At 42.3% G+C, this 26,286-nt stretch overlaps 2 protein-coding genes across 2 annotated transcripts in view; both read left to right on the top strand.

Moving 5' to 3' along the window:
* LOC311096687 (integrin alpha-X-like) overlaps positions 1 to 26,286 on the top strand; it is a 569,425-nt gene that overhangs the window by 109,344 nt on the left and 433,795 nt on the right. The window lies entirely within an intron of this gene.
* Positions 3,052 to 5,283, top strand: LOC311096263 (testisin-like; the record flags this gene model as incomplete). Its single annotated transcript, XM_084135330.1, has 4 exons — positions 3,052 to 3,121; positions 4,023 to 4,046; positions 4,121 to 4,292; positions 4,382 to 5,283. 4 exons carry the CDS (start codon positions 3,052 to 3,054, stop codon positions 4,692 to 4,694), a joined length of 579 nt encoding a protein of 192 aa, XP_083991456.1. The 3' UTR covers positions 4,695 to 5,283.

The raw sequence follows: 26,286 nt of genomic DNA, 5'->3' as shown, positions 1-26,286 counted from the left end.
ATCCTCTTTAAATGTCTTTAATTACTCATTGTTGCAGTTGATCTGACACTTTCAGCCATGTCTTGTCGTCTTATTCTGCTTGGCCCCGGTAATTGCTGCTTGCAGCTATATTTGCTGTTGTTTTTGTTGCAACTTTTTAGTAGCTTGTTTTGTGATTGTGATATTTTGTTGATTGTCACCGTTGTTGAGATTCATTCACTGATTCTTGATGTCTGTGTTGGTCCACATTGAACAGTAGTTCAAAACCTTTTTTGTACACCATGTGTTTTGAAAGTTCTTCAGATTATCTGTTTGTCACTGCTGGCTCACATGCGGTAGGGTCACAGAGCTATTATACTCATAAAAATGATATATATTAGTCTTAAACATTCCTCATACAATGAAAGATAAGACTCTATATGAGATCAGTGAATCATGCCATATCGAATGTGTTTTATAAACACACAGTTAAAGCAGTCATAGAAAATCTAAGATTTGAAAGTCAAGGGTCAAGAGCCCAACTAAAGCAAACACTCATCTCCATAATGGTGACTTTAAACTTTATTATTTTCAATAAAACATTGTTTTTTTTTACAAATTGGTTTGTAATACAATATTTTTAAATTACAGGCAACCACAGCTGGCATGTTTTTTTTTTTTTTATATACCATAAACTGAAGTTCAATGCCATGAAACCTAAAATATTACTGCCGTATTTTTTACGGTAAAGCACTTGCAACCAGCTGCCTGTTTTTTTACCGTAAACTTTAGTTCAGTGCCATAAAAACTAAAATATTTCTACCGTAATTTTTACGGTAAAGTTATTCTGTTGTCATGTAAAATACACTTGAGTTTTCTGCTGAGCAATTTGTTTTGGCAATTGTTAGTGCTCCTCCTCACTGTTGGTTTTTGAAACGGGACATTTCTTCCCCTTATTTAGTGTAACCAGCCTGTATGTGCTGTAATACTTCCTTACTGTTCAGAGGACAGGTACACAGAAACCTTTTGCATGTTGTGTATATTCAAATTCTCAAATTAGTCATGTACATAATGGTATTCTGTTTAGATAGATGTCAGTAGTGAGTAGACGACAGATTTTGCCAGAAACAGCTGTGAACATAAGGCAAGGTATGCAAGGGTTTTTCCAGATATTATTTAACTTAATTTGAGACAAAAATATAACTTATAGGACTTTCATAGATGTATTGATATGTATTCTATATAATGAGTCGTGATTGTATATTTCTACATGTATTTTCTCCACAGCTCAAATCCATTTTTAGAGCCAACTGAATCTGCTTTTATTACAATGGAGTATCTGAAGTATCTGATGCTGATATTTCTCATCAGTAAGTTTTTCTTAGTTTTTGTCAATACTTATAACACGTCTGAAAGATTTCATTTATTATTTATACATTTTTGTAGAAATGAATGCAAATAATTTACTGTTTCCTACAATGGCAATTCAACAACAGGTGTTTAAAAAGGGCAACTAACTAAGCACAAAGGAAATAATAATTTTATATAAATAATTTTAAATAAAACAATGATGATTACTGTCACGTTTTCATGGACTTTCAGTTTGTTTTCATGGACTTTCAGTTTGTTTTCACCTTCATCACTGTCTTCAACTGTTTAGTTAATTATCAATATCATCATTAGTTCAGTGTCTGCACCTGTCTAGTATAACCAGTTCATTTGTAATCATCGTCATCACCTGTTCTGTTCTCATCATCTGTGTATTTAAGTTCTCCCTTCTCACTCTTCAGTTGTCGGTCAATGTTTGTGTTAGCACTCTGTTTGTGCACGCACACTGTTCCGTGTATTCTTCAGTTTAAATAAATATTGAGTGTTTTGGATCTCTGCCTGGAGCTTTATCTTCTTCTACCCTGAGACGTTACAATTACGTTTTACAAGAGAATGTTATTTCAGTCTTTCTGCTTCAACATTTCATGTTTAATTTGATGTGTTACTTGCCATTTCTTTATAACTGTTTGTGAAATATTTTTTTTAGATTTCCAGATTAGTTTTTCAGATTTTTTTAGATTAGTTGAGCGTGAATGCACTAAAAATTGCCTTTAGTACTGTATTACTGGTAACTTATTCTGGTGAATAAACTTGAACCTCACTCAATAAGTGCCATACAAATCAAAAATTAATGTGGACATACTTTTCACTTTAGAACAGGGGGTCATATTGTTTTTATTATATGTATATATGTATTTTATTATGCAAATTGTATTTATTATTCAAAACTGTAAAACCAACACTAATTAAACAATTCATATTGTGCAGTTTCCTTAATACATGGTAAATCACAGAAATGTAACATTTTGTAAATCACTTACTACACCATTTTTAATTTGGGGTGACACTTTATGTCGATAGTCCATTTTAGACATGACAGCCTAAAGTTTCTAAATTTCTAACTTTGTCAAGCAGTTCTTGGCAGTACAGAAGCAGATGGAGGTGATAAAACTGTGGTCACACTGGTCCCACTTGCTCGGTTTCTGGGAGCCTGATAGAGCCGGTCCCTCCAGCTGACATTAAGTCAGGCTTCTACAGCGCCTAATGTGTTTGCCTATTACTGTGTACTTAAAACCTACCCTGCATGCCCATACTATCCATCCTAAACAGTATGTGAGATTAAAATAAGTGTGTCCCAAAGCATAGTACGTTGAAAAGAGTATGGCAGAAGTCCCCGGATGTTCTATTTCCGGGTGGATTTTCGAAGTGTGGACACATGCCCAAGCAAGCCACACGAGTCCTGAAAAGTGAAGCAGGAAAGGAAAGGCGGTGGGTTACAACCAATTTTAGAATTGTAGTTGTGTGAACACAGGGACCTGGTGCTCAGGCACCTCAGCCATCTGGTGCTTCGGGTCAACTGGCAAAAGAGCAAACTCTCCCCCATGCAGAGTATCTCTTTTCTCGGTATGGAGTTGGACTCGGTCAACATGACAGCACGTCTCACAAACGAGCGTTCCCAGGAATTTTGCTGAAACTGTTTCAGAGGCTCCTAGGTCATATGGCATTCACAGCCACGGTCACGCCCCTTGGATTGCTTCATATAAGATGCTGGTTACACAGCCGAGCTCCGAGATGGGCATGGCACCGTGTCGCACACCAGGTGATAATCACACCGGTTTGTCGCAGAGCTTATAGCCCATGGTCAGACCTGGCTTTTCTACGGGCAGGAGTCCCGCTAGAACAAGTGTCCAGGCATGTTGTTGTCTCAAAAGATGCCTCCACCACCGGCTGTGTACAACAGGCATGCTGCCTCGGGCTCCTGGACTTATTTAATGAACAATCTCTTAAACTAACAGCAGCGTGATAAGAGGGCTTAAAATAAAATAAAAACCATAGGTGGAAAAAAATATTTGAAGTGTAATTTGATTGTTTAGTCTGTCTCACGCCCATTACATTACATGGAGAGGGCGGGTTTATGACCTATACTGCATCCAGCCACCTGGGGGCGATCGAGACACTTTGGCTTGACTTTTCAGGACTCGTGTGGCACGCTTGGGCATGGATCCACACTTCGAAAATCCACCAGAAATAGTAGACCATCCGGGGACTTCTGGCATACTCTTTTCAACATACTGGGACACACATATTTTAATTTCACATATTGTTTAGGATGGATTATATGGACAGTGAGACGCAGGGTGGTTTTTAAATACACAGTAATAGGCAAACAAGACACACCTTGGAATAATCACTGAGCTAATTAACAAGAAAAACTACAAAGGACTACAAAACATGGCACATAACAGGAAATCATCATGTTTATTTTTTTAATATTGGTATTTTGCTGAATACATTTACTAGTTAACAACTTAGCCGCAGCTGGATTCATAGGATGTGATTATCAGCTTATTCATGCCAAGTCAATTGGAGTATCTATCGATTGGAGTATCACCTGTATCAAAAATACTGAAATGAGATTCTGCAACTGTTAGATTGTGAACCACAAAGTGATTAATCTTGAACATACTCACACTGTTTGACTTTTATTTAACTACTTCTGTCCTTTTACATTTTAGATGACACGAGAAAAGCTATAAAAGGTAACAATGTGTTTAAAGTATAAAAAATATCAAAAATTTTGTGTATTATTTATAGTTCTCACTATTCCCTTCAGCACAACACTGTGGGGTTTCCTCACTGAACACTCGTATTGTGGGAGGTGATGATGCACCTGTGGGGAACTGGCCTTGGCAGGTCAGTCTACACATTTATGACTACTACATCTGTGGAGGGTCCCTCATCAGCCACGAATGGGTGCTCACTGCGGCTCACTGCGTTTACTACTCGTAAGAACACAAAATAGATGTATAAATCAAATAATGTGTGATTTAATTTGAAAGTGCATTTGTTAGAGATAATTGTTTTTCACATTTAGATCCTCATCCAGTAACTGGACTGTTTATCTGGGCAGACAAAGCCAAAACTCTTCAGTCTCTAACCCAAACGAGATGAGTCGAGGAGTCCAATCCATCATTACACATCCAGACTATGTTCCTTCACAGTTTACCAATGACATCGCCTTGCTGAGATTGAGTGAGCCAGTGAACTTTACCAGATACATCAGCCCAATCTGCCTGGCTGCTAATGACAGTGTCTTTCACACTGGCACCACCTGCTGGTCCACTGGATGGGGAGAAACCGGCTTTGTAGGTAATGATCATCAATTTGACACATTGGACTACATGTAATCTGGATTATGTAACCAGATGAAAAATAACAAAGTATTTGTTATTGTACAACATTTTATTGTAAACCTTACTAAACCTTAGTTATAAATTGATAAAGTGAGATACTTTTGCCAACTTAGTTTTCTTAAACTTTTAATTAGGACCCACATACTGAAACCTGACATTATACCTTAATGGAAACCTTAGGATTTCTCTTACCGGAGTCAAAAACTAAAAATTAAGAATTACTGTACTAGATAATTGAAAGAATAACGATGAACCTCTTCTGACGATAAACGTCTTCAGAACAAGCCCCCTGGCCAAACTCCAGATTTTCTTCAGGCAATACTGGTAAAATAAAACACAACATAGGCTTACATAAATATTACAGTATCCACTTGTTAAATCAATTAAATATAATTAAAATATCCATTAAGTTTTATTAATCCATTAACATTTTCCTTTACCATGTTATTGTTCCCTTCAAATTCTTCTGTGTTGATTTAAAAATGTCTTGCTCCTTTACTTAATCATCTTAATGATTCTAAAGTAAATATAAATTATCTGGAATTACTTTCAATATTTCTATATTGGAATTAATTCACATCATAAAAAATTGGGACAGTGTCCTTGTTACACATGTTAGTTACTATAGTAATAACTAAAAATGATACATAACTACATGCAACTGTCACGTATAGTAGATGACAAGGAAGTGCCCGAAAAGAGGAAATGATCACAACTGGCTTTAATAATATAACTTGGGAACTTTCAAAATAAACTTTTAGCAAATTTTACCACTCAAAGACGACAACGAAAAGAGAATGGCATGAACTGGCGGTATATATAAGGAACAAAACAAAGTGATTAATTAACTAGACACACCTGAATAGAATACTATATCAATGTGGAACCATAGTAACACACCAGGAAGGAAATGGAGGAGAACAGATCTAATTTAATTTACTAGAAGACTAACAATGAAACTGTGAACAGAACAGAAAACAAACTGAACATGTGACAGTCCTTGCACCGTGATAAGTGTAACCACACTGGGTTGTACATTAATATTAATATTAGCTCAAATGATCTATAGGGAATTTTAATAATTAATCATGAATATGATTAATATTTTGCATTTTACAGTTACATTAATTTATTCGAAGTTGAAAATAGATCGATTTGTATATATGAACAATCAATCACAACGAATTATAATTCATCATTCATATATCAAAAATCCTATTTCAGATCGATTATGAGATAACCCTTAATGGAAAATTAATGTAATTATCGAACAGTTGTCGGTCCCGCAAACGACCATAAGATTAACTTACTAACCTTCTCAATAAAGTTATCACTTCTTATAATTTCAGAAAGGAATAGCTTCTGGCCATGAAACCATTCCTTTTGTCCTTATAAAATTTAGGTTACTAAACCATAATCAAATTGTAAAGCCTGTAGCTAGATCAAACATTTCAGGGACTCGTAATGTGAGAATTATAGACAGGATCAATCAAGTATATATGGAATTTTAATAATTGGACTAATACATGGAACTAAGGAATACAAAATACAACAATTTACACGAGTAAATATGTATGTACAGGACACGTAAACAAAATACAAGACTAAACGAATAATAGATGAGAGAGGGAGAGGATGAAAGGGAGAAAGTGAAACTAAAGTTCAGGATGAGAGAGATCACCGAGATGATCTCAGCATGGCAAAATCACAGGCAATGTAACCTTTTGAGAGACTGCAAGGAATCAAATCACATTAAAAGTTCAATAAACTTATCTTGCAAAATGGTTCTCTTTGTTGCTGAAGAACGCCGAGTTCGTGCGTGTGTCCTAAGAGCAGCGTGCGTGTGTTTCTTTAAGAAAGCAGGGCTTGCTTCGGTGCGCGCGTGCTGTGTCTTCCATGCGAGCGCGAGCGCGGGAGGTTCAAAGAGTCTCTTTCTTTGAGGTGAAGTTGCCAGGAATGATTCAGGCTAAGTTCATTCAGCTCGTGAATGAACAGAGGCGAATAGGAAAACGAAACTAGACTATAGAAAAACATAAAAAGAAATAAAAGAGAAGAAAAGAGAAGCAGGCCGAAGCCGGTCCGGACTTGGGTTTCCAAAGTTTTTGAGGAGGGAGAAGAGAGAGAGAAATGAAGGTTTGGACTTTTTATCAGTGTCCCGTGTACGCCTCCATTGCGTGGAGGACGAATCAGCTCAGAGCATTTTAAAAGGGAGAAGTTCCGCTGTCCAGTGGACGACGCCCACTGGAATGAGTCATGAGGAGATTTAACTTGAGAAGATTTGCTCAAGAAATATGAAATGTATAAAACAATGCACATTACTGCATTCTGCTATCGGAATTCCACTCCGTTAGCTGGAGAGGATTACAGAGATATCAGAAATAGAATATAGACATTGTAGTAATGCAAAGATACATTATTATGCATTAGTATAGGCATTTGCAGTTCGATTAATGTTACAATAGGATATATATACATGCTTTCCTATGGTTTATAAACATAGTACATCGAAAAGTGACGTTATGGGTAAAAGTCCCTTGTGTGGTGGGTTTCTGCATGTGTTTGTGTGCGTGATTGTGTGTGTGTTAATGTGTTGCGCCCCCGTTATCAATGAGATCGGGTTACAGGATGCGGTTCTACTGGGAGAACATTCTTCAGAGAAAAATACAGAGCCAACACTCGAAGATCATAACTATACGATCAAAACAACATTAATCACACATACATACAGGATGTTCAGATACCAGTCTGAGTTACATACATTAAAAGGATATTAAGTTAAACACAACGGATGTTTGTGTGTATATGTATGTATGTGTGTGTATCTGTGAGGTCGGCATCTGCATACCACGTGAGGGGTTGGGGGCTATTTGAGAATGTGTTACTCGGCAAAAACAAAGGTAGTTCTGTGGGCAGACTAACTTGACAGCCTGAGGCGTCATATAATTTTGCTGAGAGAAGCAAGATAGTCCTAGTTGTCCCAAAACAACTGAATGGGGTAAGTCTTGCAATTTTCCTTCAGTACACAAAGAACAAACGTTAGACACAGTAAGGGAATTGTGGTCGCAGCACGTGATAGTATGAGAAACAAACAGGGGCCTGTTCGTTGATTTCATTAGGTCGGGTAAAACATTAACCAGGGCCTGCTTGTAGAGACTTGTGTCAGAAAGCTAGTCAATTAGTGCTTTCTGAATATGAACGTGTAGTGTTCATATTTAGTCAGCATGAGAAGAACAATCATGATTCGCTACTTCAGAACATCTGACCGGACAGACGGTCAGTGTCGTTACATCTCCCCCTTTTCGTCGGATGAAGTCCCTGTGTGGACTTCATCGGACGACAATCATCACGATGGGCTGATGGCAGGTGAATCATGATGGTAGGATTGCAGGTGGATCATGATGGGGGAAGGCAGGTGGTTCTTGGAGCTGAGGCTTCAGCTCGATGAGGTTTGGCGTGGTCTCTGACTTGACACCCCCTTTCCGGGGATTCCGTCTGAAACCTTTGGACACAGCTTTCGTGAGCTTGGCTGTATCGCATCTCGTTGAGTCTTCTGGACAGGATGGAGGCCAACCTAGTGTTAGGATGTGGCTGATTAACTGCAGAGGTGCACAGCCCAATGTAGGCGGCGGTCCCGGCTTGGACCGCAGATGAAGTGTTCAGAACAGGTCGTCGAGACAGTGCTCGGAGGGCTGTGTTGACAGGAGCAGGGTCAGTGAGTTGGGACCCCCTTTTCTCACTACGGAGTTCTAGTTCTGGATCTAAGATGAGGTTGTAGTTCTTGGAGGATGGGAGTTTCAGTGCTGTCTGGTATTCTTTGCTCGGAAGAATGTACAACGCTAGGTCATCAAGGTGTAGGGTGACACCTTTCGGTACTTGAAGTCCCGTATTCTGGTTAAGCATGTTGACACGGCTGGTTATGTCATGCTGGTCGTGAGTGAGAGTGGCTGTGCGCACGGAAGTGTTGACGAGCCCTCTGTCACTTGCAATCTCTGCTTGCGTCTCGGTGACTTGTGTACGAGGCTTAGCGTCGGCAGGGCAGAGATGATGAATGTCTTTAGTCAAAGTACACATGTGCGGGTTTGAACCTGAGTACCGTTGTGTATTGCTGTCGTGGTAGGCCCCCACGTCTGGAGGGCGTACCTTGATGTGGGTGTCGCGTTCCCAAAACCAGACTTTGAAAATGTCTGTAAGTCTGTAGACTTGGCTTGACTCGATGATAGGCAGATTTAGGAGAAAACCCACTTCTCTCTGCTCGGGATAGACGTAGAGTGGGATGGCGCTACCCAGAGAGTAGGCCAGGTGTTTTTGTAGAAGGTCAGCTGGCATGTTGACGGCGGAAGCCCGCGCAGTGAGCACGAGGCTTGAGGGTATCAGGTGCGGTAGGATTACGCCTGTGGCTAGGCTGTTACTGGAAGAGTTAACCTCCCACAGCATGTCTGTCGTTAGCGCTGTAACCAGCTGAGTCTGGACAAAGTCACTCTGTAAGACAGTAAACAGCGGCTTCATGGAGTTTGCGGTCTGGTTCGCTGCATTTACACTGGACATACCAATGTTAAACAGAGTTCTGGCGGCAGCTACGACTCGGAGCAACACTCCCAGGAGCCATCTGGAGTGGTGGTTGGTGCTTAGGAGTCCCAATTGTGCGACAGTCACTTTCTTCAGTTGGTTGAGCATGTGTTCGACCTTGGCCTCGGCATGAGAGAGGGTGTCCTCTGTCCATTGGGCACTTGCCCAGATGTATTGGGCTGCGGAGCTGGGGTAGTGTGCTCTGTAGCCCGGGCAGGGCTGCATGAGTCGACCATGCATTTGCTGGGGGTAGGTCCTGCCGTCGGTGATCTGGAGTCTCAGTTGTTCTCTCTGTGGCAGCTGTCCTCTGGTTGGCTGACAGTACAGTATGGCGAACCACAGCAGCAACCTGGTATAGACAACAGGGAGAGAGAGAGAGAAAGGGGAGGAAGAAACCAGCGAGGGTTGTCTTTGGTTGGACAGGGCAGTCTTTTTACTTCGTGGGCGTCGACTGGGTTTAGTTTGCCTTGGCCCATGTTTTGCCACATCTTGCTGCCGGCTTGTCGCTTGCTTCAGTGTCTCGTCAGTGTCTCTGGTGCTGCGGTGTGTAGCACATGATGCGTTATAGACGAACATTAGCAGTTTATCCCCCTTTGTGCGCCGTGGCATTACAAGCCTTGGCATTGTGATGTCTATCGGTGCACAACTCAGAATGTTGTTTTCACGCAGCATGTGCGTGGTGTCATGCAGTGGTCTGAGGCACTGGTTGTCAGTGAGGACAGATGGCATGCAAGGGTGGTTGGAGGGGTTTGAGAGGTGGGCATTTAAAGTCTTTATGTAGATGTCAGAAGCCCGCATGTCCGTTATGGTTGTCTTTGCAAACAGCGGAGCCAGCGTAAGCGGCTCTGAGGTAGGCAGTTGAGCTTGTAAAGTTCTTATGCTGTGTTTAATCTTCACTTTCTTTAGGGTGGGTGGGTGGGTTGAAAGTGACCACAGCTTGTTGTTTAGTGCGCCAGGCTTGGCGATGGCTTGAGTGAGGTCATGTCGCGGCAGGTCAGTTATGACCTTGAGGCAGCAGGTGTCAAAGTCTTTGGTGGGCTGTAAGGTGCAGGGTAGCACAGTTGAACCTTGACTTGGTGTTGAGTCTGTGTCTTCATGGCTGGCTGTGGGAGTTCCCGTGAACTCTGTGACCTGAAAGTCTGGCTCTGCGGAAGTTCCCGTGACCTTTGTGACCTGACCGTCTGGCTGTGACTGGAGGGAGTGAAGTTCTCGTACTTGAGCCCAGACCTTGAGCTGTTTCAAGTCCAGTAACGGTTCAAAGAGATCTAGAAGGTCTCTGCCGATGAGGAACGGAAAAGTGTCCATTTTTGAGATGAACACTGGATGGACTAGACTCAAAGGACCAATTTTCAGGTGAATGTGAGCTACCTGTTCGAGCCGGATGTCATGTTGACAGTATGACTGTACGTTCAGGTCACAAGTTTGAGGTGTAAGAGTTCGGTCTTGTCTCTTAGCTTCAAATTGGAGTCTTTGGAACAGTTGGACTGAAATTATCGTAATGTCTGATCCTGTGTCGATCAAGGCTTCCATGCTCACTTCCTTTTCCAACGTGATGTTCAGGTAGAGTTTTCGGCCTGTGCCCTTTTCAATGAGGTTGCCCAGGAACATTGGCATCGGGGCAGGTGTAACGGTCGGTGGGTGGTTAGGACCGGTCTCGTGTAGCTTGCTGCGGAGGCAGTTAGCCAAAACAGCATTTCCTGGTACCTTGGGATTGTGGTACCTGGTTTGAGGAAGTGTGCTGTTTCGTTCATGGTGTACAGCTGTCAGCTGTGGAGCTTGGGTGATGCTGTCACCTTGTAATGTGACAGTTAGCTCTGTGGTCTGTGGCTGACGAGCAGTGTTCTGGGTGCTTGGTACCGGTCTTATGCTTAGACATAAGATGTCGGGCTCGTCCTTCTTGTCTTTCTTGCGACGTTTCTGGTGAAGAAGCTCTTTCAGCACCCTTAGGATCTCTGCTGTCTCAGACGTGGCTGCACTGTGGTTATCTGATGTGAGCTCAGGCTTGAGCTTACCAGTGTCGTGTCGAGAATGGTTCCACTCTCTGTCGGGGCTTGTTGTCCTGGACGGTGGAGATCGGTTCTTCTTGGGTCGCCGGCCGGCTTCCCAGAATCTTTCAGAGCGCTCGCTCTGGTGCTTTGGACGAGCACCACCGCGATTGTGTTGCCCTCTGCTGGTTTGGAACGGTCGTGACTCTCTGTAAAAATGTCTGTGACTGTGGTGTTGTGGGGCACCCTCTAAAGTCAGTTCTGGACAGTGCTCAGAGACAGAATAGATTGTGGGGTTTTTCACAGTCTTTTCAGAAATAGTCTTTTGCTTGGTGTAAGCTTTATGGGCTAAGTCACGCAGCTGTTGGGTAGACATGGTCCGTGCATCGGCCAAAACCCCAATATGATGGGATAAGGTTGGATGGAGATTCCGCAGGAAAAGAGTTTTAAAGGTAACATCCTGTTCCATCCCGGGCTCATTCCGTGCTCCGAAGAAGGCTTGTCGGAGTCGGTTGTAGTAGATCTGGGGGTGTTCACGCCGACCTTGCTTGAGGTCTACAGCAACGATGAAACCTTGATCGGAGTCTGGATCAGAGAATTCACGGATCAAAGCTTGCCGTAATTGTTGGAAGTCCGTTTTGACAGCCTCAGTTTGACGGTCTAGGAAGCTACGAACATCACTGCTAGCCGTTATTCTTAACAGATACAAATTGTCCCAAGCTGTCACGTTGGCGACAGTTTGCAAGTGAAAGTCAATGTCTTTTAAATAAGCATGAATGTCACAACCTTCTGCAGAATCTGGATCGAACATAGGAATGTTTCGAGCTAGCTTGTCAAGTTCTCGGGGGGTCGTGCCGTGGTTAGTGGCATGGGTTGTCTGAAGGGGTCCTCCCCCTTTTGCTGCTGACAGGTGTTCTTGAAAGCTGGCTGGTGATGTCTTGAGCCGTGGGCTTACATCTCCCTTTTCAGTTTTGGGTTCTTAGCTGAAAGGGTTGGGGTGGCTGGCCGGGAGAAACTCTGTGATGTGTGTTTCTCCGTTCCAGCCACTCTGCAGTCTGTAAGATTGTCTCAGTTCTGCATGAACAGTGTCAAGTTCATCTTGGAGCTCGTCTCTCTGCAGAGTAAGCTCGCCGATTTTAGCTCGGGCCGTTTGCAAATGTTTTTCGCAGGCCCTGGCTTTTGCTTCTGCTTCTTTTAGTTCAGTCTCGGCTCTCTCTAGGAGAGCGTCACTTTGTTGGAGTTTTTCGTCGAGTTCTTTTCTGGTTTCTCTCTCCAACTGTTCTCTTTGGTCTGTGTCGAGGCGCAGATCTTGCAGGGCATTTCGAAGTCTTTCTACTTCTTTCTGTAGTTCTGGATCTGTGGCGTCCTCTTTCTCGCGCTGGTTCTGGGTCTCGAGGAGGAGCTGATCTAGACGACTCTGGGTACGGGCCTGGTCCCTCCGGGCCTCCTCCACTTGAAGCTGTAGCGCTGCTGCTTGCTGCTCCAGGTCGATGTTGCGCCGTTCGCTGAGCCTCGCCTGGGCGACGACGTTGTGGGTGACGCTGCTGACGATCCTGGCCCAGTCTTTGTAGTTGTAGCTTTGGGTAGGATCGTGTGTTATCAGCTCGTCTAGCTCGGTGTCCAGTTGCGTTTGGCTCAGATGCTGCAGGTCACTGGCGTCCTTGGGCAGGAAGGGGGTCGTCATTGCTCTCAACCATGTCGAGAGGTTGCCCCCGTGGACTGCTGGACTGGATGCACGGGACATATTGGCTTCACTGTAGGCGAGAGAAGCACAGCAGACACACAAAGAGACCAATGCAAGTTCGTTCTAAGGTTAATGAGCTATACTCATACGGGCTATGCCGTTTATGAGAATTTTGGGCTAACTGATGCACAGTTAGACAGTTAGCGGAGCCAATTGACTTTGGTCTAAGGACCCGAACTAGAGATTTGACAGGCAGTAGCCTCGCGGGTCACGTGATGACACCGGCTGCTTGGTTTGTCGCCCTATTATTTAGCTTCCTTGGTGGCTCTCATAGGTTACTTGTCTCTAGGTGAAAATGAAAGAAACAAATCACAACCGAACAAAGGATAGAAAAGACTGAGGTAAAACAAAACACTAGTGATGACTAGGTCTGAAATTAAATAAACAGAATAGTAACACAGTATGTGTTCAAGAGGATAAAGAGACCTAAGCTATTACCACTGCTAGGGTTTAAGATAGGGCCAACAGGTGAGTGGGGCTATCGGGGTAGAAAACCTAGGAAGATGGTGTGGCTTAGAGAAGAGATGGGCCAAACACTTAAAGTATCCAGGAGATATCTAGTGTTCTGTGGCTTATAGTAAGTGGAATGGGTTTTACTAAATTTAGTTTACCTGCGGTGAATTGAGGCCACTCAGGTGGAAACCAGTGGCTCGGTCAACCTCTCCGACGGTTCTCCAACACTTGACCGCAGTGCTCTCGGGCAACCTCGTCTCTCGGTACCACGGTGTGCCCACTCAAACCACTTGCGACTTTAAACACAAAGTGGCAGCGCCAAGGTGTCAATCATCAGACGGCACGGAAAGATTGAGTTTTCCTCGGAACTCTCCTTTCGGAGTGGTCCTTTCAGCAGACCCCAGTTCGAGTGATTGTCTCAAAATTGCCTTGTGTGTCGCTGACGTTGACTTAACCTTTTGGCGGGCCAAATTGCTGATGTCGGGGTGGCGTGCCACAACCGGAGGTACGAGATTCGGAAGAGTCCGAGACACACGGCCAGTGCCAGGTAGCGTCGGACAGATGACCTCGCTCGCGGAAACCAACCCGAGATGACTGCAACTCACCACAGTGCTCTAGTGAATGCCACCTATAAATACACAAAGGATAAACAAGTGAAACTTAAAGTGAATTAAGGCTAGTTTGTTTAAACCAAATGGATTAATTATTTGTGTAGCAATCAGAGTCAAAGGGTTTACTAAATAATAATAAAATGAAAAGGAAATTATGATAATGATGGTAATTATCGAAATAACCTAACCCAAAAGAGAGATAGAAAAAAAGTAGAAATAAAATAATAGAATAAAAACAAAAATTGAAAATCAAAATCAAAATGAAATGACAGGAGGTACCCAGGAGAAGAGGGAGGCCGCAGTAGTGGGTTTTCACCACAAGGGGGTGTGCTCCCTCTCTGTGCTCAACCTGGCAAACCGAAAACTTAATTCAAATTAAAAATTAAAAATTTGTTTAAATTAAAATTTGAAATAAGCATGCAAGGACATGTAAAAATCGGAATGATATCCTATAATAATCCAGATACACTAAAGTATCAGTCCTATTTATAAAAATAATCAGGAGAGAAAGACGATATAACAGAGTGAAAGGAGGAAAATAGTGATGCCGACTTAGTATCCACAAGGCCACACGGTGGCGCTGTTTCCTCCAAGTGGATATCAGTGGCTGAATAGAGAACTCAATTTAAATTTAAAATTCAAACGTTTAAATCAAATTTAAATGAGCATGTAAAGAAAATGTAAAAGGAGAACTCAGAATAATATCCCATAATAATTAATGGTAACAGTGAAGTCTCATCAATAATTATAAAGATAATCAAAAGAGAAAAGTGGAAATAAACAATTCCCGACAGGATTTGAAGAGAGAGAAAAGAGAGCTGAGTGAACCGACCTAGCGGGAGGCGGCCACTAGGTGCCGTTGTTTCCTCTACGTGAATGGCTGGGATTTAATCTAAGTTTTAATTCAAATCTGGTTTGAACCAAACTCAGAGTAAATGTATCAGTCAAAAGCAGGAAAATTTGTCAAACATGAAATAATATTTGCACAAGCCAAGCTGTAGGCTAAATGCGAATAGTTATTTAGAGTTTAGACATTAATTCACCGGGAAATGAATTCAGCCGTAATTGGAGACTGCTAAACACAAAGGACTCCCTCTGGTGTTTAGTCAGTGGAATTACAACCGCTTCACTGTGATTTTAAATCTAAGAGCGTTCAGATCGCGTCACGCGCTGATTCTCTACAACAAATCACAAACTAGACAGAGGTCTCGGCGGACCTTTTGGTGCTATTAATACTGCACAGGAGAGTATGGCGGGATTTCTTCGCCGCAAATACTCAAATGTGGACAACAGGAATTTTCCGTCTGTTGCTAGACTCCCATATTACACACTTATCAAAATAGCACTTATGATTTGTGTATTTAGGTTTTCGATTGATTAGCTAGGTCAATGTTAACCAGGAGTTTACCGTTTTGTTGAATATCACTGGACTAACCACGAATTCAATAACGATAGCATGCATGTGTTGTAAAGTTTTCTTTGTTCGAAGCAGAGACCAGTGAGACAGTCGGGATCGCGTTCAACAGAAGTTATTCTTTATTGAGAACTCCGCCGTACGCGGCTGTAGAAACGTCCAACATGATCTAACTCTAATACAGTATGCATTGTAGTTATATACATTCCAAGGGGGAGGGATTACATAGAGGTGGAGACTCTGAACAAAGCATGCAAATGAAGTAGGAACACACCCTACTCTGAGTCCAATTGAATCAGCATAACTACTCAAATGATCCAACCAGCCTGACGGTATCACCCATATCTTCACATGATCACAGAGACAAAAGCACAGCTGTACATTGAGCTTACTGGGCAGGAAATGCATAAGGGCAAAGGGTGAGGGTGAGAGTCTCAGGAATTGACTCATTTAGAGAACAAAGGAAAACCAGGTCGGGCAGGAATATCTTGCTGTAAGTTGGATTACATTTTTATTAAATGTTTAATTTAGTTAGTATATAAACTGAGAAAGTGATTACTGAGTTTACAGCGAGATATTCCTGCCCGACCTGGTTTTCCTTTGTTCTCTAAATGAGTCAATTCCTGAGACTCTCACCCTCACCCTTTGCCCTTATGCATTTCCTGCCCAGTAAGCTCAATGTACAGCTGTGCTTTTGTCTCTGTGATCATGTGAAGATATGGGTGATACCGTCAGGCTGATTGGATCATTTGAGTAGTTATGCTGATTCAATTGGACTCAGAGTAGGGTGTGTTCCTACTTCATTTGCATGCTTTGTTCAGAGTCTCCACCTCTATGTAATCCCTCCCCCTTGGAATGTATATAACTACAATGCATACTGTATTAGAGTTAGATCATGTTGGACGTTTCTACAGCCGCGTACGGCGGAGTTCTCAATAAAGAATAACTTCTGTTGAACGCTATCCCGACTGTCTCACTGGTCTCTGCTTCGAACAAAGAAAACTTTACAACACATGCAAGGCCTAAATGTTTAAAAAGGAATCTCGCTTCAAAAACATATTTATTAATACCGGTAGTACGCACGTGAGAATTCTTCGTTCACAGCGATTTAAAACAAATATTAGAAATGTATCAACTGCAGAGATATTTCTTCATCTCTTAACAGGACATTTGTAACATTAAATAGGCTACTGCAGTGTAGCATTTAACAGTGCTAAAATCGTCTAGGCATATTTTAGCCACTTGTTAAAATGTACGTTAGGCTACTGACTTCGGCTTTTTGCCTTGGTCAGTTAGAAGTGAGTTCGCGTTTGCGACTTATCTCACAATTTCATAATTTCATAAAATGTGTGCACAAAAATTATTAATATTCATATAAACAGATTGAAACTGAATTGCTCATAAAACAAAGTTTGAAATGCGTCGCGTATCTCCACCAAACTGTAACCACACTGGGTTGTACATTAATATTAATATTAGCTCAAATGATCTATAGGGAATTTTAATAATTAATCATGAATATGATTAATATTTTGCATTTTACAGTTACATTAATTTATTCGAAGTTGAAAATAGATCGATTTGTATATATGAACAATCAATCACAACGAATTATAATTCATCATTCATATATCAAAAATCCTATTTCAGATCGATTATGAGATAACCCTTAATGGAAAATTAATGTAATTATCGAACAGTTGTCGGTCCCGCAAACGACCATAAGATTAACTTACTAACCTTCTCAATAAAGTCATCACTTCTTATAATTTCAGAAAGGAATAGCTTCTGGCCATGAAACCATTCCTTTTGTCCTTGTAAAATTTAGGTTACTAAACCATAATCAAATTGTAAAGCCTGTAGCTAGATCAAACATTTCAGGGACTCGTAATGTGAGAATTATAGACAGGATCAATCAAGTATATATGGAATTTTAATAATTGGACTAATACATGGAACTAAGGAATACAAAATACTACAATTTACACGAGTAAATATGTATGTACAGGACACGTAAACAAAATACAAGACTAAACGAATAATAGATGAGAGAGGGAGAGGATGAAAGGGAGAAAGTGAAACTAAAGTTCAGGATGAGAGAGATCACCGAGATGATCTCAGCATGGCAAAATCACAGGCAATGTAACCTTTTGAGAGACAGCAAGGAATCAAATCACATTAAAAGTTCAATAAACTTATCTTGCAAAATGGTTCTCTTTGTTGCTGAAGAACGCCGAGTTCGTGCGTGTGTCCTAAGAGCAGCGTGCGTGTGTTTCTTTAAGAAAGCAGGGCTTGCTTCGGTGCGCGCGTGCTGTGTCTTCCATGCGAGCGCGAGCGCGGGAGGTTCAAAGAGTCTCTTTCTTTGAGGTGAAGTTGCCAGGAATGATTCAGGCTAAGTTCATTCAGCTCGTGAATGAACAGAGGCGAATAGGAAAACGAAACTAGACTATAGAAAAACATAAAAAGAAATAAAAGAGAAGAAAAGAGAAGCAGGCCGAAGCCGGTCCGGACTTGGGTTTCCAAAGTTTTTGAGGAGGGAGAAGAGAGTGAGAAATGAAGGTTTGGACTTTTTATCAGTGTCCCGTGTACGCCTCCATTGCGTGGAGGACGAATCAGCTCAGAGCATTTTAAAAGGGAGAAGTTCCGCTGTCCAGTGGACGACGCCCACTGGAATGAGTCATGAGGAGATTTAACTTGAGAAGATTTGCTCAAGAAATATGAAATGTATAAAACAATGCACATTACTGCATTCTGCTATCGGAATTCCACTCCGTTAGCTGGAGAGGATTACAGAGATATCAGAAATAGAATATAGACATTGTAGTAATGCAAAGATACATTATTATGCATTAGTATAGGCATTTGCAGTTCGATTAATGTTACAATAGGATATATATACATGCTTTCCTATGGTTTATAAACATAGTACATCGAAAAGTGACGTTATGGGTAAAAGTCCCTTGTGTGGTGGGTTTCTGCATGTGTTTGTGTGCGTGATTGTGTGTGTGTTAATGTGTTGCGCCCCCGTTATCAATGAGATCGGGTTACAGGATGCGGTTCTACTGGGAGAACATTCTTCAGAGAAAAATACAGAGCCAACACTCGAAGATCATAACTATACGATCAAAACAACATTAATCACACATACATACAGGATGTTCAGATACCAGTCTGAGTTACATACATTAAAAGGATATTAAGTTAAACACAACGGATGTTTGTGTGTATATGTATGTATGTGTGTGTATCTGTGAGGTCGGCATCTGCATACCACGTGAGGGGTTGGGGGCTATTTGAGAATGTGTTACTCGGCAAAAACAAAGGTAGTTCTGTGGGCAGACTAACTTGACAGCCTGAGGCGTCATATAATTTTGCTGAGAGAAGCAAGATAGTCCTAGTTGTCCCAAAACAACTGAATGGGGTAAGTCTTGCAATTTTCCTTCAGTACACAAAGAACAAACGTTAGACACAGTAAGGGAATTGTGGTCGCAGCACGTGATAGTATGAGAAACAAACAGGGGCCTGTTCGTTGATTTCATTAGGTCGGGTAAAACATTAACCAGGGCCTGCTTGTAGAGACTTGTGTCAGAAAGCTAGTCGATTAGAGCTTTCTGAATATGAACGTGAAGTGTTCATATTTAGTCAGCATGAGAAGAACAATCATGATTCGCTACTTCAGAACATCTGACCGGACAGACGGTCAGTGTCGTTACATAAGTCCAACAAGGGAGGGAGGGTGTGCAAAGAGCTGACAAAGAGCTGATGTCGGTGTGTCTTGGTCTGCTTCTGTGCTGCCGAGAACTGCTGGACGAAGTTATCGACAGCATTGCCGAAGAGTCCGGTCTGGGAGACTGGGGAGTGGAGAAAGCAAACTTTGTCGGACTTCCTCATCTCAGCCTGGTTCAGCTATAGATAACGGTCCTGGACCACAAGTGTGGACATCATCTGCCTAAAGGACTGCGCTGTGACTTTCGTCGCCCATAGGGCACGGTCCGTCACTGTGCGCAGTTCCCGCAACAACCCTGGGTCAGAACCACCCACGTGCAGCTGTTTGAGTGCCTTGGCCTGGTAGACTTGCAGGAGGGCCATGGCGTGCAGGGCGGAGGCAGCCTGTCCAGCGGCACTGTAGGCCTGGGCCTAACTTCCAGGCCTTGGATGGGAGACACGGACTACCCCGCCAGGCGGCAGCACATTGCGGGCAAAGCTGCATCGCAACTGCATGCTCCACCTGGAGGTTACCCACTTACCCTTTGGCCACCCCACCATCGAGGGTAGTGAGAGCGGAGAAGGCGCCAGAGCAGTCTTGGGCAGAAAAAGGTGCCTTCCACGACTTTGTAACCTCCTTATGCACTTTTGGGAAGAGAGGCACTGGGGCTTGCTGATGTTCAGCATGCGCTGCCCCGAGGTATCATCCAGCCTTGAACATTCGGGACACGGTGGAGGGTTCCACTCGAGCCCGACGCTCTCAGCAACCCAGGAAAGCATGGCCTTCAGCTCTGGTTCAGACTCAAACAATGCTACTCTCCTCGAAGGGGGATGCACAGCTGAATCTTCATCCCCAGAAGACTATAGCTCACTCTCCGATGCAGCAATGGACATCTGGTCCTCCGTCAGAGCCCAGTATTAATGGGTCTCCTCTGAGAAGGACCAGCAATCTCAACCGGAAGCTCCACAGCTTGCGATGCGCTAGAGGAAAGGGGGGCCCCCACTGTGATCCTCAGGTCACCCAGTGTATTAGCCAAAGCAGCCTTCTGCTGGGCAGAAGGACTAGATCGGAGAATAGCAGAGGGTACTCCACCTCTTTCGAGGTATTTGGGTCTCGATGCAGCATCGCGATGGTCATCTTTCCGCTGTGGGTGCATGACTCATCTACAAACGCCACCTCAGCGTGCTTCCGGCCCAGACACGTGAGGCAGTGATCGTGACTGTCAGACGGAGACAGGAAACAACCGCATCCAGAAACACACGGGTTGAATGACATCTTTAGAAAGACGTAACGTCACACCCATGTTTATTCTTTCAGTTTGGGAAACTAGCTCCTTAGTTTTGAGGCACACAGGGGAACAATCGCTGCACAGTGTGCAAGACTGTTGTGAAGCCTGCTGTGCTCAAGAATGCTCTCTCATAAGCTGTAGTGACTGCGGAGGAAGGCTCTCTTCAGCTGCGATCATCGCTGATGCACCGCCACACCAACACTGATGCAGAGCTGCTTCCAGGTTTGTAGACACTCTCTAGATGATTGCAGAGCAGAATCTGTAATGAAACGCTCAGCTCCGAAGCGAAAGCTTTTCTGAGCGAGCGCACCACGCTTCCTTATATACCAACTTCAGGGGTGGAAATCGCGATGCAAATCTCGCTCGCCAATGTCCATTGGCTTGCTTTGTTTACACTCGAAGATGGTAATTCTGCAGGAACTCCTCCACATATTGCTCCAGAGGGTGATTGCTCTGATGGAGGAAGAAGAGGAGATGATCCTCAGACCGTCTTCTTGACTCAGCCAGATCCATGTTTCCTCTTCTTGTCTTTGGGTTCTGTGTTCTGTTACGTATAGTAGATGGCAAGGAAGTGCCTAGCAAGAGGAAATTATCACAACTGGCTTTAATAATATAACTTGGGGACTTACAAAATAAACTAAGGAGTATTAGCAAAGTTTACCACACAAAGTAAAGATGACACCGAACAAAGAATGGCATGAACTGAGATATACAAGGAGCAATATATAACAATGAAACTCAAGAATGAACAGAACAGAAAACAAATTCAACACATGACAGCAACTAACACTAAACCAAACCTAATCCTAATCCTAACCCTATAGTTAGCACATGCAGTTAGATCACTCAGTAGTTAAATGTATAATTACTCTGTAACAAGGACATCTTAAAATAACCCAAAATTGTATGTAACATTTACAAATATTAAGTCAACTTTTACTTTTTTTTTTTACCTTGAACTTAAGATTTATCTCAGATTTGTTCATCATTTTCCTTACCATTGCTTTTCCCTTTTCCATTGCATTGCATCAGCTTAGCACAAAACACAAAAGTTCTGAATGTTCATATGAATTTGACTAATTGTGACTAATTTCATAGACTGAAGTAAGTCCAATTGACAAAATGCAGTCACACATTTTATGCATTTCATATGCAAAAGACAAAGGTCACATTTTGTTAACAGAAATATAAAGTCAGCCCTTCCTGAATGACATTTGTGACATTTTGAGAACATTTTACAATACTTGTGCACTAATATACATTAATTCATGCTTAACTAATGCACAGATAATCATGTGTTAGTGTATGACTCATGAAGAACTAAACCATTAATTAATGATTACTGCATCAGAAACTAATAAAGATTCTAAATGATTCATAGATTAAGTAATATATGAATTGTTATTAATTAAATGTGTAATAATGTATTAATTCCTTAATAGCATATTTTATTAACTAATAGTGTAAATGAATGTGTAATAATTACCACAATGGGTTGAAGTCATGTACTTCAACTTCAAATTGTCTGCTTTAATTAATCGTTAGCTAGTGATTTGCAAATGTATCATGTTATGACTTTACTTGTTGAGGCACATGACTATTAACTAATTGTTAAGTAATATGCCATTTTGGTTTTGACATCCACTCTAAGTCATGGATTTCAATTTCCAACCATTTACAACCAAGATTTCACTGAGTCCGATGAACCTTGTTGTTCATGGCACAGGAATATATCAGGTTCAGCTTGAGGTCGAGGTCGAGGTACACTGAGAACATGCGGTCGAGCGCTGCTATTTCATAACACTGTGTCTAGACTGGACAAAGACAATAGAACGTCCATTATAGTCAGTGATACTACACTGGATGCAGCGCAACGCTACACGACCCCGACAGTAAACCGATGCCACACTCTATTTCTGACGTACTCCGAGCTCTTGCGCTAGTTCTGTTATGAAGGACAAATGGACTTGCAATGGTCTGTCATGTCCAGTGTAGACAGCTGGTCTCGTCCAGTTTAAACAGTGTAACAGCGGTCAGGAGTTCAGATTCTGGTGTGCTGATATTTGTGTGCAGCCCAACTCACCCACCTTCAAACACATTCTTTGACATTACATTCACTGTATGTGCAAACTGTCAATACCCTGGCATATTACTTAACAATTAGTTAATAGTCATGTGCCTCAATAAGTAAAGTCATAACATAATGATACATTTGCAAATCTTTAGTTAATGATTAATTAAAGCAGTACATTGCTTTAACCAGTTGTGGTAATTAACGCATTAATTTACACTTTTAGTTCATAAAATATGTTATTATGAAATTAATACATTATGACACATTTAATTAATAACAATTAATATATTACTTAATATATTAACCATATAGAATCTTTATTAGTTTCTGATGCAGTAATCATTAATTATTGGTTTAGTTCTTCATGAGTCATACATTAACACATGATTATCTGTGCATTAGTTAAGCATGAATTAATGCATATTAGTGCACCCGTATTGTAAAGTGTTACCGAGATTATTTTTCATGGAAGTTGTTTTCTGTTATCAATGGAATTAAAAGTTCTTAAATATATTTTAATGGCGAGAGAATTAAATTAACATTTATATTAATCGTATTATTATTATTTTTAAATCTGTACTGTAAGTGTATCATACAGTGATCCATATTTTCACCAGAATGTCTTAAAAGCATGTTTTCTTGATATGATAATTAGGTGCTAAGCCCAGTTCTGGAACTCTGCAGGAAGTGCAGGTAAATGTGGTGGGGAATAAGGAGTGTGACTGCAGGTTTCAAGACATTACATTTTGGGACATGACAATCACTCCAACAATGATCTGTGCTGGAGGAAAGACGGGCAAAGGAACATGTTATGTAAGTTACAACAGTTCCCACAACATTGTTGAATTCTTGATTTATTGTGAAACTTTCCAAGGGGTTTTCTTTAACATGCACAGCTATGAAGCAGATCCATCATGATCATATTGTTCCTTAATATCACTTAATATTGTCCCTCAAATCAGTGCTTCGCACACCTGTCCTGAGGTGCAGTTGTGTCTCGATGTCGATGTGCTACCCACAAGGCTATGGCTCTGACAGGAGTACTCTAGTCAGAATACTAGGGAGTGATTCTCTTATATGTCTCATTTAGGTATCAGCTTTGTTTTCAGATGTCTTCAATTTTACTTTAGGAGAAACATGTTAAAAAAAATCAGTATTGTAAATACTGAAACTATAATTTAAATAGCATTATACATTTCAGAATATCAAGGGTTACTAGTTTAAATTTATCAATGACAATGCATGTATATTGTGAACAATAAAGTACAATAAAGTAATCTTTATAAATATGACACAGCTTAAGAATTTGCCTTTTACTGACACCCACCAGTATACCAGTAACTTACTTATCCGGAGAACATCAGAGAGACAATGGAAACAGATGTATGTACATTGAACGTCGAAAAAACTAGCGACTGGATTCGAACCCAAGTGCACACGATTTACCAGTTGCGCCACCACGCACATATGCATCATGCAAAACGTCTCAGGTTACGACTGTAGCCTATGTTCCCTAAGAACAGGGAACGAGACACTGCGTCAGAACGCTATGGGGAACGCCTCCGTGTGAATAGGTGTCTGAAACGCTTATCTAATCACGCCAATCCGATTGGCCGGCGACAGCCTATGATCACTAGTGCGACCCGGAAGTATATAAGGGGAGCTTGGAGAACATGTCAACAACTTATCGTCTGAGGGGACTGTTCAGCAGGCATCCCCGCGGCATGGCGGAAAGACGCAGTGTCTCGTTCCCTGTTCTCAGGGAACATAGGTTACAGTCGTAACCTGAGACGTTCCCTTTCAAAGGGAACTCGCACTGCGTCAGAACGCTATGGGGAACGATCATCCCACGCTACCATGCTGAGGGGAGTGCATGCCAAATTATGGCTGTAACAAAAAACGTCAAAAAATGGCAGTTTCACTGAAATGCCAAAAACACTCCCCCTGTCAGTGACAGTATTCCCTACAGCCACTGCCCGAGCTTGATACTAAGCGAGGAAGTAACTTTGTGCTTTGACACGAAGCACTTGACCCTGAGCCAGCTCAAGGGCATGGATACCACAGCCGACTTTAGAGGGGGGTTCCTTTAAGAGAATATGACCAGGGGGTCCAAAGGGGTCCCGTCCAGTCACTTTCTGAGGGGGACACAAAGTCAACCCCACATGCCACCAGGGAGGCTGACCTGGTCTAAATTAATGACCTAGTCTTGCCAACAACCTGTCTGTTTCCTAAACAGAGTCTCTAACATATTTTGCCTCACTTGTGGAGGCATCCGATAGGGAGGACTGCAGATAGTGGTAGTTATCACTCACAGACCGGATCATAGAGACGGGCATCCTGGAGAGTAGAACTCAGCATAGCGCTTTCTAACCCTTGCGAACAAGGGGAGTAACTCTACCCAATCCTGGATCTACACAGTGCTTCAAAGCCATGTGGAGGCAGGGCACTCTGAAAGGGACCCTAATAGGGGAGCGCCTCCAGCTCTAGGGCTGATCTAACAGGGAGGCCTTGTGAGAGTCCTTCGACCTTCCGACCAGACTTAGGGAGCTAAGTATTCATACAGAACGATCCTCAGATAGATTCTGGAACACTATACTCAAAACCTGATAAGTATTGACCAGGCTCTGGGCTAGGTTTTGCCTTTGCAATGCTAAGCATCCAGCTCGTTGGGGATCCACCTTCAATGGGGCCTGTCAAGGCCTAACTACTTGATAGCGGGACTGTTAGCAGAGCTAGCCACAGAAGTCAGGTACTCTCACAGACATCTCTGTGGGCCTGGTTATACTTATTTCACTTTGCCAACAGGCAGTGTACTCAGCAAAAGTGCTATCGACCCTTTAAAGCAAGGGGAGTACAATCTTACGCTACCGGGTTATCGAGGAGGCCTACTGTAAGGTCTACAGCTTCGGCTTTCACGGACGTCAGCCCAGGCAGTGCTTTTTAAACAGAGTCTCTAGTATTACTTGCCTTACTTTTGGAGGCATCCAATAGTGAGGACTGTAGATAGTGGCAGTAATCACTCACAGACCGGATCATAGAGAGGGGCATCCTGGAGAATAGAACTCAGCATAGCACTTTCTAACCCTTGCAAACGAGGGGAGTGACTCTACTCGATCCTGGATCTACACAGTGCTTCAGAGCTCTGTGGATGCTGGGCACTCTGAAAGGGACCCTAATAAGGGGAGCACCTCCAGCCCTTAGGTTTACATTGCCAACAGGCAGTGCACTCAGCAGAAGTGCTATCGACCCTTTAAAGCGAGGGGAGTACAATCTTACGCTACCGGACTATCGAGGAGGTCTATTGTAAGGCCTACAGCTTCAAATGTCACAGGCATCAGCCCAGGCAGTGCTTCGTCTCTAATGGAGCATACTCAACCATCCCAAGTGGGAGGGAGTAACTAATCTGAAGCTACCTGAGCCTGGGTGGTGAAGGGTGATATCATATGAGTTATGGGTAGCAAAGTACTCTAAATAAAGACCCTAACAATGACCCTGAGGAATGTATCAGGGTCGAGGCCTATTATCCTGTATTTTTACAAGACAGATTTTACATTCTCTACTTAACCCAAGGAAATGGAGGTCACAATAAGCGGCCAATGACATTCAACCTTATGACTTTAATTATTTTATTCAAGGGGCTCAGAAAAAAAAAATCCTTTTTCAATTTTAAGGCCTAGCTGGATAAACTATCTACAATACTCAGCTCTAAAGGGCAGAGGCCTAAGCATACTGCTTCTTACTTTCT

The sequence above is a fragment of the Abramis brama genome (assembly GCF_963993115.1).
Source record: "Abramis brama genome assembly, chromosome: 14".
In the NCBI taxonomy this organism is placed as follows: domain Eukaryota; kingdom Metazoa; phylum Chordata; class Actinopteri; order Cypriniformes; family Leuciscidae; genus Abramis; species Abramis brama.
This window is presented reverse-complemented; position numbering and strand designations above follow the sequence as displayed.